Source organism: Trichomycterus rosablanca, chromosome 13 (assembly GCF_030014385.1).
Source record: "Trichomycterus rosablanca isolate fTriRos1 chromosome 13, fTriRos1.hap1, whole genome shotgun sequence".
NCBI lineage: Eukaryota > Metazoa > Chordata > Actinopteri > Siluriformes > Trichomycteridae > Trichomycterus > Trichomycterus rosablanca.
This window is the reverse complement of record NC_086000.1, coordinates 21,497,828-21,512,577: the sequence shown is the minus strand read 5'-3', so window position 1 is coordinate 21,512,577 and position 14,750 is coordinate 21,497,828. Positions and strand designations below refer to the sequence as shown.

The window sequence follows — 14,750 nt, the reverse complement described above, 5'->3', positions numbered from 1 at the left end:
CCAATCCTTTATTTGTAATGCTGCCAGCTGGTCAAGCTCTGGCTCCTTTGTTGGACTCTGAATCAATAAGCACTCTGGTACCTTTCTTTCACTGGATGCAATCTACCATTTTTCATAACAGCACATCCTTTCATTTTTGTATTTTTTATGGGATTGTAAATATTAATGCATTACACACCACTTTGGTCGCAGAATAAGGCCAAAACAGAATGTTGCCGTTGTCCCTGATAGTGGTGTGTTTCATTGTTGTAGAAATTTAGAAAACCATATAAACAAATTCACTATTTACTTTGTATAGTGTACTTTGTAGGCGTTTTGAGTGTTTGTATTGTTTAATACACCTTAATACCTTTAGGGGAGATGAAATCAGCTGTGTGTGTGTGTGTGTGTGTGTGCAGCTGTATAAATGCCAAGTTGTGCTTATCTACAGGCTTTGTTTTTCACCCCATGCTGTAAGAAACTGGTGCACGAAACAATCTTTCCAGAGGTACCTTTTCCTCAGATTATTATTTGATAAACCTTAGAAGAACTTGACATTTTGCTGAAGGACTTGTACTTTGGTGTCAGTATCCTGGAGATCTGTTTAGTAATTCAGGGAGTGTTGAGTTCAGTTCAGGTCAGACCTGTTTTTCTTTTCATGAAAGATGGAACTTGGCACTGCTTTACTCCAAATATTTGAAAGTTCTTTTTTAACTGAAAGGTGCTGGTGCTGGTACTGCATTTTATAGAAGTCAGCCTTTTATGAGCTAGTGTTTTCATTTGTGCAGGTTTTGGCCAATGTATTATTTAATCACACATGGAAGTTTGAAAATGAAGTGTAAAAATAGTAATCATCCTGGATTTTGTGGTCCATTATTAAAATAATAAATAGTGTTTGTACAAAAATATTTTAACAGTTGAGGCAGAGGGTAAAATACAAATCAACAGAAAGTAGTAAATTGTTTAGAGGTACAGTGCCTTGCAAAAGTATTCAGCCCCCTTGAACTTTTCAACCTTTTGCCATATTTCAGGCTTCAAACATAACGATATGAAATTGTAATTTTTTGTGAAGAATCAACAACAAGTGGGACACAATCGTGAAGTGGAACGAAATGTATTGGATATTTAAAACTTTTTTTAGAAATAAAAAACTAAAAAGTGGGGCGTGCAATATTATTCAGCCCCTTTACTTTCAGTGCAGCAAACTCACTCCAGAAGTTCAGTGAGGATCTCTGAATGATCCAATGTTGACCTAAATGACTGATGGTGATAAATAGAATCCACCTGTGTGTAATCAAGTCTCCGTATAAATGCACCTGCTCTGTGACAGTCTCAGAGTTCGGTTTAAAGCGCAGAGAGCATCATGAAGACCAAGGAACACACCAGGCAGGTCCGAGATACTGTTGTGGAGAAGTTTAAAGCCGGATTTGGATACAAAAAGATTTCCCAAGCTTTAAACATCTCAAGGAGCACTGTGCAAGCGATCATATTGAAATGGAAGGAGTATCAGACCACTGCAAATCTACCAAGACCCGGCCGTCCCTCTAAACTTTCAGCTCAAACAAGGAGAAGACTGATCAGAGATGCAGCCAAGAGGCCCATGATCACTCTGAATGAACTGCAGAGATCTACAGCTGAGGTGGGAGATTCTGTCCATAGGACACAATCAGTCGTACACTGCACAAATCTGGCCTTTATGGAAGAGTGGCAAGAAGAAAGCCATTTCTCAAAGATATCTATAAAAAGTCACCTGGGAGACACACCAAACATGTGGAAGAAGGTGCTCTGGTCAGATGAAACCAAAATCGAACTTTTTGGCCACGATGCAAAACGTTATGTTTGGCGTAAAAGCAACACAGCTCATCACCCTGAACACACCATCCCCACTGTCAAACATGGTGGTGGCAGCATCATGGTTTGGGCCTGCTTTTCTTCAGCAGGGACAGGGAAGATGGTTAAAATTGATGGGAAGATGGATGGAGCCAAATACAGGACCATTCTGGAAGAAAACCTGTTGCAGTCTGCAAAAGACCTGAGACTGGGACGGAGATTTATCTTCCAACAAGACAATGATCCAAAACATAAAGCAAAATCTACAGTGGAATGGTTCACAAATAAAGGTATCCAGGTGTTAGAATGGCCAAGTCAAAGTCCAGACCTGAATCCCATCGAGAATCTGTGGAAAGAGCTGAAAACTGCTGTTCACAAACGCTCTCCATCCAACCTCACTGAGCTCGAGCTGTTTTGCAAGGAAGAATGGGCATAAATTTCTGTCTCTCGATGTGCAAAACTGATAGAGACATACCCCAAGCGACTTGCAGCTGTAATCGCAGCAAAAGGTGGCGCTACAAAGTATTAACGCAAGGGGGCTGAATAATATTGCACGCCCCACTTTTCAGTTTTTTATTTCTAAAAAAAGTTTAAAATATCCAATAAATTTCGTTCCACTTCACGATTGTGTCCCACTTGTTGTTGATTCTTCACAAAAAATTACAATTTCATATCGTTATGTTTGAAGCCTGAAATGTGGCAAAAGGTTGAAAAGTTCAAGGGGGCTGAATACTTTTGCAAGGCACTGTATTTAATGAAAAACAGCAGAAAAGAGATTTCCTGATTTTCGTAAATATGTACTTTATTCCATTCTGTTTTGATAGCTGCGAATTATTTCATTTAGGACAGTGGCGATGCAAGACTGGGAAGTTAGTAGAACTATCAGAAACACCTTGTACTACTTTCCATATGTAAATAGCTAACAGGTAATGCTATTATAATTGGTTGTAAAAAAAAAGTGTTAAAAAAGACTGAGACATGGAATCTAGTGATTTTACCATCTACAGTTTACCTCAGTACACCAAAAAAAACATTTAAAACACCATATAAGTTATGAAAAAACAATTTAACTCTACACCCTCAAAGTCACACAAACACTGTAACCACTATACACACAAGTAAAGAAAGCAAATTGACCTCCTACTTTCATGTTTGAAGACTGCATCTATTATTCAGCCATGATAATAGCCATATCAGCTGACATGGCATTAAGAATTAAACAAACAAACCACCTACAGTTCATAACAATATTAAAAGATTCAGAGAATTTAGAGAAACAATATTGAATGCCAGTGCACCTTTAATTCCCTAAGATGATAATCATGATGGTAATCATGTGATTGGGAAAACACTTGTCAATAAATACAATTCATTGGTGCATGTAAACAAACATTCTTAGGAACAAAGAGATGAGAAATATTCATGTTGTGCTGTACTTTCCTTTTAGCAAACAGTTCGGTTCGCTATTTTTTGAAAAGAGAGTTTCAAGCTGTTCTTAATAAAAAAAATAAAAATAAAAACATCTGGATATCAATATTTTTCACGAACCAGTTGTCTAACAATTGTCTAGACTTTGTATGATAGAAATTACACTGAATTCTAGTAATGGTAAGTTTATGTATAAAGTGTCTGGAATAAACCAGCACAGAGACTCTAAAACCACCATGTGGTTGTTTTTTATAAGGTATAAAATGTATTTAATGAGTTGGACAGTTATGAATATTTAAGTCCCCTTTAACTCTGGCCTTTCTTTAGGGTTAAAAAATAATAATAAAATTATGCACGATTCTGCATGTGAATATGGTTAACACATTTTAGCATTGTAGCTCATGGTTTGTTCATGTAACTGCCACTAACATATTTCTTTGCTGTATATTTATATTTATATATAGTTGCAATAATAATGTCAGTATTTCTCATAACCGATCACATTTTGCTGCTGTAACAAAGGCCCATCCAGCGCTTTGTGATGGAAAAATCGTGAACAGTATGAGATTACATGTGCTGTACATATGTAAGAAGGAAGAAAATCCACTTGTTTTACTGGTGTCAGCAGGTCGTCAAGTTTATTTGTTCTCTGTTTATCTTCCTCAGCATTCCTCCACCAGAGAAGGTCCTCAGATGACACAGATGCATTCTTTGACATGGATAAAGGTATTTTCTAAATACTTTGGTATGTCTTGATTGTTTTCATATGTTTTTTTCTAGCCGAAGTCGTTCTGTTAGTGACTTCATGCTCATTTTATTGTTCAGTGCAGCTTGCGCCTGCCGTTATTTAGGCTTCTCTCAGCTCTGGTAAAAATAGTCTATAAAATGCCACCTAAAGATGAACTTTCCTGAAGCAGTCACATGCCTGAGTCTCACCCACATACTCCCTCCAATCTCACAATCTAGAGAACAGAGAGAAAAAACAGAAGACCAAGTAGATAGGGGGAAAGTGAGGGGGGGGCTGAGGTCAGCTCATCTGTCAGCTCTTAAAGGTTGGATCAGAGTGGAGAACGTGCTTAACTGTTTGCAGGTGTCATTGGTGAGAAGATGTGAGAACACTTTGTTATGTGTGGGTGGATCAGATATGAAATACTTTTGAACACTGGACTCAGACCTTCCTCTGCTCTACCACTTCAGAACATCTCCAGCTGTTTCTGATTTTTATTAATCTGTTTTTATCATTTTCTTAGCCACTGCTGCACCTGGTCCCTTTCACATCAAGGTCATCCAGTAGTTAGACTCTTTGACCCAGATTATCTTTGTCTGAAGTGTGACATTTGAAAGTTATGCCCAAAGACAAAAACATCCCTCACCACCTGAGGCTCTGTGTAAAATCCCAGTGCCCTCTGACCCAGCCAGCTTAGCATATTTCATCTTGGTTGTTTGTGCAGTCTTGGTGAAAACATGTGTCTTCAGGTGTGTCAGGGGCCTGTCGTGAGTAAAAAAAGCCCTGAAAAAAATCATTCGTGTCTATCCAGGAAAATATTGTTCTTTATAATCTGTTGCACACATGGTCTGTTTATTCATCTCAAATGATTTCAAAATCCATGTTGGCCAAGATTTAGTACAACAAGTAGAAAAGCTTTTAGTTGAACTATTTGCTCAGTAAAGCAGCATTAAAGTAGTAAATTTTTTAAACATGAATGTTCAAATTAGCTTGAAGTCAACAACTACATTAAGCTAGATACATTATCTTAGAGCTCTGTTATTCTGGTGAGTCTTTTATATCCACAATGTACATGTATTTTGGGTGTCTGCTTTATCCACAGTTGTCAATATAAGCCCTGAATGGATTGGTGTCCCATGAAGAAAGATTTTTTTTTCTTCATGCCCAGTGTTTCAAGCTAGGTTCAGAATTGGTGTTGACTCACGTCTAGTTTGAATTCCATTAGTTTGTCACATCGTTGTTCATCTTAATTTGTAGGAATGTACTGTACTAATACCTTGCTTAATAAATATAAAACAGGATGCTCGGTAGTGCGGCAGCCTATTGTGCTAGCCCACCACCTCTGAGATCTGGGTTTGAATCTGAGCTGTGCTACTTGCAGGCTGGGAGGCTGTACAGACGACCCTGACCTGGATAAAGCTGTTGCTGAAATGAAATTATTTGAATAAATCAGTGACTGCTATTTTTGCAGAAAACATCAAGGGTTCAAACATTGTGTTGAAATTTGAATACACTGTGTTTAATGTAAAATCAAGTATTTTAATAATGGTTACAAGAATCACTGTAATATTAATTACTTACCTGTTTACTAAAAGACATCAGTTAAATACTAAATATATGATCAAAAGAAATACAGTGCCTTGCAAAAGTATTCAGCCCCCTTGAACTTTTCAACCTTTTGCCACATTTCAGGCTTCAAACATAACGATATGAAATTGTAATTTTTTGTGAAGAATCAACAACAAGTGGGACACAATCGTGAAGTGGAACGAAATTTATTGGATATTTTAAACTTTTTTTAGAAATAAAAAACTGAAAAGTGGGGCGTGCAATATTATTCAGCCCCCTTGCGTTAATACTTTGTAGCGCCACCTTTTGCTGCGATTACAGCTGCAAGTCGCTTGGGGTATGTCTCTATCAGTTTTGCACATCGAGAGAGAGAACTTTTTGCCCATTCTTCCTTGCAAAACAGCTCGAGCTCAGTGAGGTTGGATGGAGAGCGTTTGTGAACAGCAGTTTTCAGCTCTTTCCACAGATTCTCGATGGGATTCAGGTCTGGACTTTGACTTGGCCATTCTAACACCTGGATACGTTTATTTGTGAACCATTCCATTGTAGATTTTGCTTTATGTTTTGGATCATTGTCTTGTTGGAAGATAAATCTCCGTCCCAGTCTCAGGTCTTTTGCAGACTGCAACAGGTTTTCTTCCAGAATGGTCCTGTATTTGGCTCCATCCATCTTCCCATCAATTTTAACCATCTTCCCTGTCCCTGCTGAAGAAAAGCAGGCCCAAACCATGATGCTGCCACCACCATGTTTGACAGTGGGGATGGTGTGTTCAGGGTGATGAGCTGTGTTGCTTTTACGCCAAACATAACGTTTTGCATTGTGGCCAAAAAGTTCGATTTTGGTTTCATCTGACCAGAGCACCTTCTTCCACATGTTTGGTGTGTCTCCCAGGTGACTTTTTATAGATATCTTTGAGAAATGGCTTTCTTCTTGCCACTCTTCCATAAAGGCCAGATTTGTGCAGTGTACGACTGATTGTGTCCTATGGACAGAGTCTCCCACCTCAGCTGTAGATCTCTGCAGTTCATTCAGAGTGATCATGGGCCTCTTGGCTGCATCTCTGATCAGTCTTCTCCTTGTTTGAGCTGAAAGTTTAGAGGGACGGCCGGGTCTTGGTAGATTTGCAGTGGTCTGATACTCCTTCCATTTCAATATGATCGCTTGCACAGTGCTCCTTGAGATGTTTAAAGCTTGGGAAATCTTTTTGTATCCAAATCCGGCTTTAAACTTCTCCACAACAGTATCTCGGACCTGCCTGGTGTGTTCCTTGGTCTTCATGATGCTCTCTGCGCTTTAAACAGAACTCTGAGACTGTCACAGAGCAGGTGCATTTATACGGAGACTTGATTACACACAGGTGGATTCTATTTATCACCATCAGTCATTTAGGTCAACATTGGATCATTCAGAGATCCTCACTGAACTTCTGGAGTGAGTTTGCTGCACTGAAAGTAAAGGGGCTGAATAATATTGCACGCCCCACTTTTTAGTTTTTTATTTCTAAAAAAAGTTTAAAATATCCAATAAATTTCGTTCCACTTCACGATTGTGTCCCACTTGTTGTTGATTCTTCACAAAAAATTACAATTTCATATCGTTATGTTTGAAGCCTGAAATGTGGCAAAAGGTTGAAAAGTTCAAGGGGGCTGAATACTTTTGCAAGGCACTGTATATAATGATCCGACCCCTGAAATCGTTTCTGTTGGAACCTCAGATAGATTTTCAATAATAATTGTTTTTTTTTTTTTATATGTTTAACATAACATCTAATCTGACGAGAAGCACAACTCTTTTGATTGTAATCCTTTTCTGGTTGGGCAGTGTAATGTGAGACTGCATTACAGATTCTGAGTACTTTTAATAAATCATTTTTAATTTGTTGATTAAAGATCTGTCATATCACTTTTTTTTGTTCTGGCTGTTACCAGATTTAAAATGAAGTGCCATTGATATGAGTCTGAATTTGCCCAGCCACTTCAAAGTGACCCTTGAGTTTCCTAGTATGTGTAAGGGCACAGGAACATGTTTAACACTAAGCCTATCATGTACAGTGTATCACAAAAGTGAGTACACCCCTCACATTTCTGCAGATATTTAAGTATATCTTTTCATGGGACAACACTGACAAAATGACACTGACACAATGAAAAGTAGTCTGTGTGCAGCTTATATAACAGTGTAAATTTATTCTTCCCTCAAAATAACTCAATATACAGCCATTAATGTCTGAACCACCGGCAACAAAAGTGAGTACACCCCTTAGTGAAAGTTCCTGAAGTGTCAATATTTTGTGTGGCCACCATTATTTCCCAGAACTGCCTTAACTCTCCTGGGCATGGAGTTTACCAGAGCTTCACAGGTTGCCACTGGAATGCTTTTCCACTCCTCCATGACGACATCACGGAGCTGGCGGATATTCGAGACTTTGCGCTCCTCCACCTTCCGCTTGAGGATGCCCCAAAGATGTTCTATTGGGTTTAGGTCTGGAGACATGCTTGGCCAGTCCATCACCTTTACCCTCAGCCTCTTCAATAAAGCAGTGGTCGTCTTAGAGGTGTGTTTGGGGTCATTATCATGCTGGAACACTGCCCTGCGACCCAGTTTCCGGAGGGAGGGGATCATGCTCTGCTTCAGTATTTCACAGTACATATTGGAGTTCATGTGTCCCTCAATTAAATGTAACTTCCCAACACCTGCTGCACTCATGCAGCCCCAGACCATGGCATTCCCACCACCATGCTTGACGGTAGGCATGACACACTTATCTTTGTACTCCTCACCTGATTGCCGCCACACATGCTTGAGACCATTTGAACCAAACAAATTAATCTTGGTCTCATCAGACCATAGGACATGGTTCCAGTAATCCATGTCCTTTGTTGACATGTCTTCAGCAAACTGTTTGCAGGCTTTCTTGTGTAGAGACTTCAGAAGAGGCTTCCTTCTGGGGTGACAGCCATGCAGACCAATTTGATGTAGTGTGCGGCGTATGGTCTGAGCACTGACAGGCTGACCCCCCACCTTTTCAATCTCTGCAGCAATGCTGACAGCACTCCTGCGCCTATCTTTCAAAGACAGCAGTTGGATGTGACGCTGAGCACGTGCACTCAGCTTCTCTGGACGACCAACGCGAGGTCTGTTCTGAGTGGACCCTGCTCTTTTAAAATGCTGGATGATCTTGGCCACTGTGCTGCAGCTCAGTTTCAGGGTGTTGGCAATCTTCTTGTAGCCTTGGCCATCTTCATGTAGCGCAACAATTCGTCTTTTAAGATCCTCAGAGAGTTCTTTGCCATGAGGTGCCATGTTGGAACTTTCAGTGACCAGTATGAGAGAGTGTGAGAGCTGTATTACTAAATTGAACACACCTGCTCCCTATGCACACCTGAGACCTAGTAACACTAACAAATCACATGACATTTTGGAGGGAAAATGACAAGCAGTGCTCAATTTGGACATTTAGGGGTGTAGTCTCTTAGGGGTGTACTCACTTTTGTTGCTGGTGGTTTAGACATTAATGGCTGTATATTGAGTTATTTTGAGGAAAGAATAAATTTACACTGTTATATAAGCTGCACACAGACTACTTTTCATTGTGTCAAAGTGTCATTTTGTCAGTGTTGTCCCATGAAAAGATATACTTAAATATCTGCAGAAATGTAAGGGGTGTACTCACTTTTGTGATACACTGTATTTCCTGTAACGAGACTATTTCTCATCTCCAGACACAAGCTTATCTTGAAAAGTAAATCTCATATCTTATCCACATTATTTCTTCTATGCCTAAACCAATCTCTATGCTATACATATACAGCAGTATTTAGGTAAGTTTTGTTTAGTTTTATTTGTTTAATTTTTCATAGACATTAATTTTATAGATCCATTTAGACATCTGGCCCAAGTGTTAACTGACTGCAGGTCCAGTCTTTTAATTAAACTGAGAGACCTAACTTATTATTCTAAATTAAAGAAGCATATTTTAACATACAAAAGTTATTGATAACACTTGCAAAAATATTGACCAACATGTTTATATCATAATAAAAAAAAGTATTTAGCATTAGCTTCTTTTTATTTTCTCAGTGGGTTTATCTCAGTGGGTCAGTAAAGCACAGGGAGTATGGCTCACATTCTAGTTCCGAGACACACATTTCCCTTTCAAATTAATTCAAGCTAAATGACCAAAGTTGTAAATGTTACTCATGACTCACGCTCCAAATGCTGACAGGAAGATTTCACCATATGACTTTTTGATGTTTTCCCAAAAACCATCACTGGAAATGTTATTACTGTAATAAATGAAGCATAGCTGACTGAAAGTCAGTAATAAAAAGCATATTTTTCAGAGGTCACTTACAGTTTGGCCACTAGGGCTGACCATGCTTTAGACTGACAAGGTGCTGGAGCTGGTTCATGTTTCCAGAATTAATTAAATTTGAGTGTTTAGTAATGCATGTTTGTATGCTGTTTTGGAAGCATTACTTTGGGCTTTAGCCATGCAGATGTAAAGCCTTCAGAACCTGTGATTAGCACAAAGATAACGTCATAGTTTATCGTAACCAACAATCCATACTGGAAGAGGTGAAAGAGTGTGTGAACTCTTGTATTGACATTTATGCACAGAAAATAGTTAAAGGAGTGTTGTGGAGTTTAAGCCAAATGTAGACTTTTCACTGTTAAGAGGAACCAACTCTTTAGGAGTTACGGCTGCCCTAACAGGACTGGACACAATGTGTTGGTGTATTATTATGTCTTAAATAAAAATCAGGACATGTTTTAGAGTAGTAATGCAGAAACCTAGGTAACTCCAAATGGTTTCCAAACCACCTCTTGCCATGTAAAGGCTCATGGTTTATTTCTTTTTCTATTTTTATGTCACATTTTTAATGGCTTCTAAAGCCACTGAACTTGTTGCTTTTAACATAAAAACATTGATCAGAGCCCCTGATATCATGGGTTTTATATTCCAGAACATGATCCTTTTGTTGCTGAAATTAAACAAATTTGCTGTCTAATAACTACAGTGATAAACTACTGGCCCAAAAATAACATTGTTTACTTTTTCATTGTCAGCTATGGCTTCAAACCACACATAAGGTGTTTTTTAACTGTAGATGCCCTTTTCATAGCAGCAGTGTATACAAGCTTTTGAAGGGGTTTGGCCATTCAGTTTGGAGCCTTTTACACAGCAGTGAATTTTCCTGAATCCCATATAAAAAATAAAATCATTGCTTGTGCACACATACTTCAAAGACTTGGCAGGCCATTGAGCAAATGGCATTCTCAAGACGCAGCAGAAAGTCCAGCTAGCACGAGAGGCGAGCAGCTGTCTGGGGAGAGGCGCCTTTTTGAAGCAGTTATACTCAGAAATCTTTTTAACTGTCTCTTACCACCCTTTTTATTTTAAGCATATCAGTCTCCTCCAGAGCCTTTATTACTTTGTTACTTTAGAAACACATTTATAGCAGTTTTACTGAATGCTGCTTAGTGTTGCTCACCACCGTTACCAAGCATTGGTTTGGCTCTGTATAGCCGAGGGCTGTTTACATCCAGTCCAGACTTAAAAGAAATTTGTTTTTCAAAAGTCCCACTCCTGCTCACTCCATCACTCTTACACACAAACACCCCCTAACCTTAGTTTTATCTCACTGCATTCGCCTTGTTCTATGGTTCTGTAGTCAGATCAGATTGTAGGCCTTGGGGTGCTTACATGGCAGGCAGGCAGCCGTGAACTTTGTCTATTTTCTTGTAAGAAACAGCCCCCAGTTTGCAGCTTACGGATGTTAAGCGGCAAAAGCATGCAGAGAAGTGGGCCAGCAGGTTCTGCTGGTCCTGCTCTTCAGTAAAACTCCTGTCAGAACCTCTGCACACATTCTCTTCTCGTTTATCTGTATAAAAGATAAACTCTGTGATGAATCAGGAATTGTATGCATTAGTATTTCTGAACTTGCCTTACCATAGCATTTGGATACAGTTAGAGTTTGTAATTTAGATTTTATTATGCACTACAAAGCCTTTTATATTAATTTCTTCGATCATAATTTATGATTTATTCATATTATAGACAAATTATGTTTCAGTTGTTTTAAAAGCATAAGAGAACCCCTGTGGTGCAGCAGTCTAATGCACTAACCCACCATCCCCACTGAGTGTCTTGAGTGTTAGCAGTGCCGCCAGCCTGGTCACTCGCTCCATAGACACAATCTCAAGTAAACATCATGTAATGTCACCCATTGTCAGAAAAGTCAACAAGTGTTATCAGTTAGAATGTGCAATTCTAATTCTAAAACAATGCATCTTACACCAGTGTCTAGAGTGCTGTAGGGAAAACAGTTCCTCTATGAGGACAAAGTGTGACTGTGCATTAATATACTACACTGATAGATAATATTTTAACTTCATTTACTTTGTTTATAACATTTAGGCATAAAGTATTCTCCTAAAATAAAAAATGAAGTACCTAAAACAGTCGTTTAAACATGTTGTCATGTTTCAAAAATGACAAAGCGTCTTTTATGAGTTTACTGTAACTCTTCTACTCCTAAATATATTTTCATACAGCCTGTTAAGAAATTGTTAGGCCTCATGCTTGGTGCCCGAAATGTCGTGCTTCATTTTGGACTAGAACCTTATTTTACAGTGGGAAGTCTATGAGGGTATTTCATCCATATCTTATATAAGAATTTTACAAATGTACCTAAGATGAATTGAAATTCCAGATAAATAATTTAGTCATACAAATTTATCATAAATGCAATGCACAAAATAATGAAGAAAACATGATTTTAATAAAGTATGAAAGTATGAGATAGAGTAAGCTATTATGAATTCAGTTCATTAATTCTGAACACATGACTGCTGATGAAAAATAGAAATACGTGTACTATCATGGTCAGCGTGTACTATATGTGACACGCTTGCTTTACACACCACATGATTGTTTTGCCTCCACCACAACATGTAATACAATGTACCATAACTTATTTTTCAGCTTGGCACACAGCATGTATACGATTCTAAACTGTTTTTGCTTTGATTTACCCAATATCATACTCATCACATTACTGTAATTTTTTACTGGTAATTGTTACTGCATCCGCAGTTTTTATGTGACCGCATTTAATGGAAACAGATTCATTTGCATTGAACCATTAAGCCATCTAAGAAGTTTGCTTAAAATGAACTGAAACGTTTAACATGGAGCCCCAAACTATGTCACTCAAACTATTTATTTCTTATTTCTTGTCATGCTGTGGTGATAGTGATATAAAGAAGATGTTTCTGCCTAGTATTTATCACAGTGTGTTTCCACCTCACGCTGAGCTGCCAGAGCTGATATCAGTCAGACAGTTTCTCGCTGGACTTTCCCTCCCAACCCTGTACGCTCCATTGATCAGGCTAAGTGCCTGCGTGGCCTCTGGGTTCGGCCTCCTCCCACTACCAGACACTTACTCATGTCTGTTTGTTTAGCCACTTGAATGAGTCGTTGTACGGCTTACATTGCAGTGGTGTAAAGATGTTAGAGGAGGTGCCATAAACTGCCACAAATGCTTGTTTGGGCAAAACAAACATGATAAACTGCATTGAAAATGTTATAGTACATTATAATTCAGATATTCCATAAAATGTCAAGAATTTTATGGTCATTTTAAACCTTTCTAATATGTCATTGTCGTGTTAACAATTCACATTAAACAGATTAATTAACTTTGCCATGGCAGTGATGTAACTGATCTTCAAAAAGTCACTATATTTAAAGCATATATTAAAAAACTACTTAAAAACAAATACATATTTTAATATAATGACATGCAACACAATACCTGATGACCTGAAAACAGCAGGAACAACAGCTACAAAATAAAATAAAAACAATAAAGTGAACCACAATTATCTGTTTATACACTTTAAACCCCTTTTTTTAGTTTAGTCCTATTAAATTAATTTGCCAAAAAACTGTAAACCTGCCAAAAGCTAGTTATTAAGCTATAAACCAATCATAACATGGTTAAATAATTCTCCATCCCCACTGTTTACATTCCAGTGTAATGTGGCAGATTATAAATAAATACTAAACATTGTACATAGTTTAATACAATAATGTAAATTATTTTGTCCCCAGTTGTTTATTTTAATGGTCCTTATCACACGTATTTATGTAATGAAATGTAATTAAATCCTGGTTAAAGTAAACAAAGTAAAAGAATAGTAAGATGCATATTGATATTGTAATTAATATCTATTCCTGTTTCTATCTTAATATAAGTCTGATACACTTATGAACTGGAGCTTAACCCTTATTTATCAACTTTTTGGTGTTAATCCCACAGGATCTGAAGTTCCCACCCACGCTGGAGGAAACTTGAGTCAGATGTCAGTCCAATTGCTTCCTGTCCAAAACGATGGTCAGTCTCTCTCTCTCAGCACTATAGAAGGAGATTCAGACTCAGTCAGTGATGTGTTCTAGTGTCTGTGGAGCTGTGCTTCATCTTTGCAGATTTTAGTGGACAAGACCCAGGTAAATCTTGGTCTACCTGGCGGATGAGGTGAATTATTTATAAAGGAATCAGATTGTCTTGTGGTTAGAATGAGTGATTTTATTGTTAATTGTAGTGCCTTATCAGCTTAAATTAGTGAAATCAACATTGTCTACCTGAATGTAGGGTTTTATACATTTAGACAGGTTTAACTGTGTGCTAATAGACTATTCATGAATTGTAAACACTGAATTCAGGGAGTATATGTGTTGTTTTGCCTGATTTTGCACTTTTATACAAATAAATATTTTATCACAAAACAATCATCCTGGGGTCTTTTAAAGCTTTATATTTAGCCTCATATTTAGTTTGATGTCACAGTAAATAAATAGTAGCTGTTTGGGTTGGCTGTTAGAATCGTGCCTGCATGGCATTGTACCCTGTCATGGTAATGGCAGTGCAGATCATTACCTCATTTGGTTTAGTTTCACCTCATTAATGCCAGACCACTATTCCTCAGGAAAAGCAGTGCAATCAGATGTTGCGTTGCAGTGATGATGTCTGTCTAATGAGCATCCTGTTTACTTTCCATCAGCTTAGCCAAGATAAAGAAATCCTAAAGTCAGCACCATCACTCCCAACAACAGTCCTGACACTGATGCAATAAAACTACAAGTTAAACTTTGTTTTATTACGATGTGGAGAGCACTTCCATACAGATAAAAAAAATACCTTAAAACTG

At 38.1% G+C, this 14,750-nt stretch overlaps 1 protein-coding gene across 1 annotated transcript in view; it reads left to right on the top strand.

Moving 5' to 3' along the window:
* Positions 1–14,290, top strand: part of kiaa0586 (KIAA0586 ortholog) — a 169,165-nt gene extending 154,875 nt beyond the window's left edge. The window contains exons 32-33 of the mRNA XM_063007183.1: positions 3,904–3,963; positions 13,862–14,290. Coding sequence (XP_062863253.1) covers positions 3,904–3,963; positions 13,862–13,998 — 197 coding nt within the window. The 3' untranslated portion in view covers positions 13,999–14,290. The remainder of the gene's footprint in view (positions 1–3,903; positions 3,964–13,861) is intronic.
* The last annotated feature ends 460 nt before the right edge of the window (positions 14,291–14,750 follow it).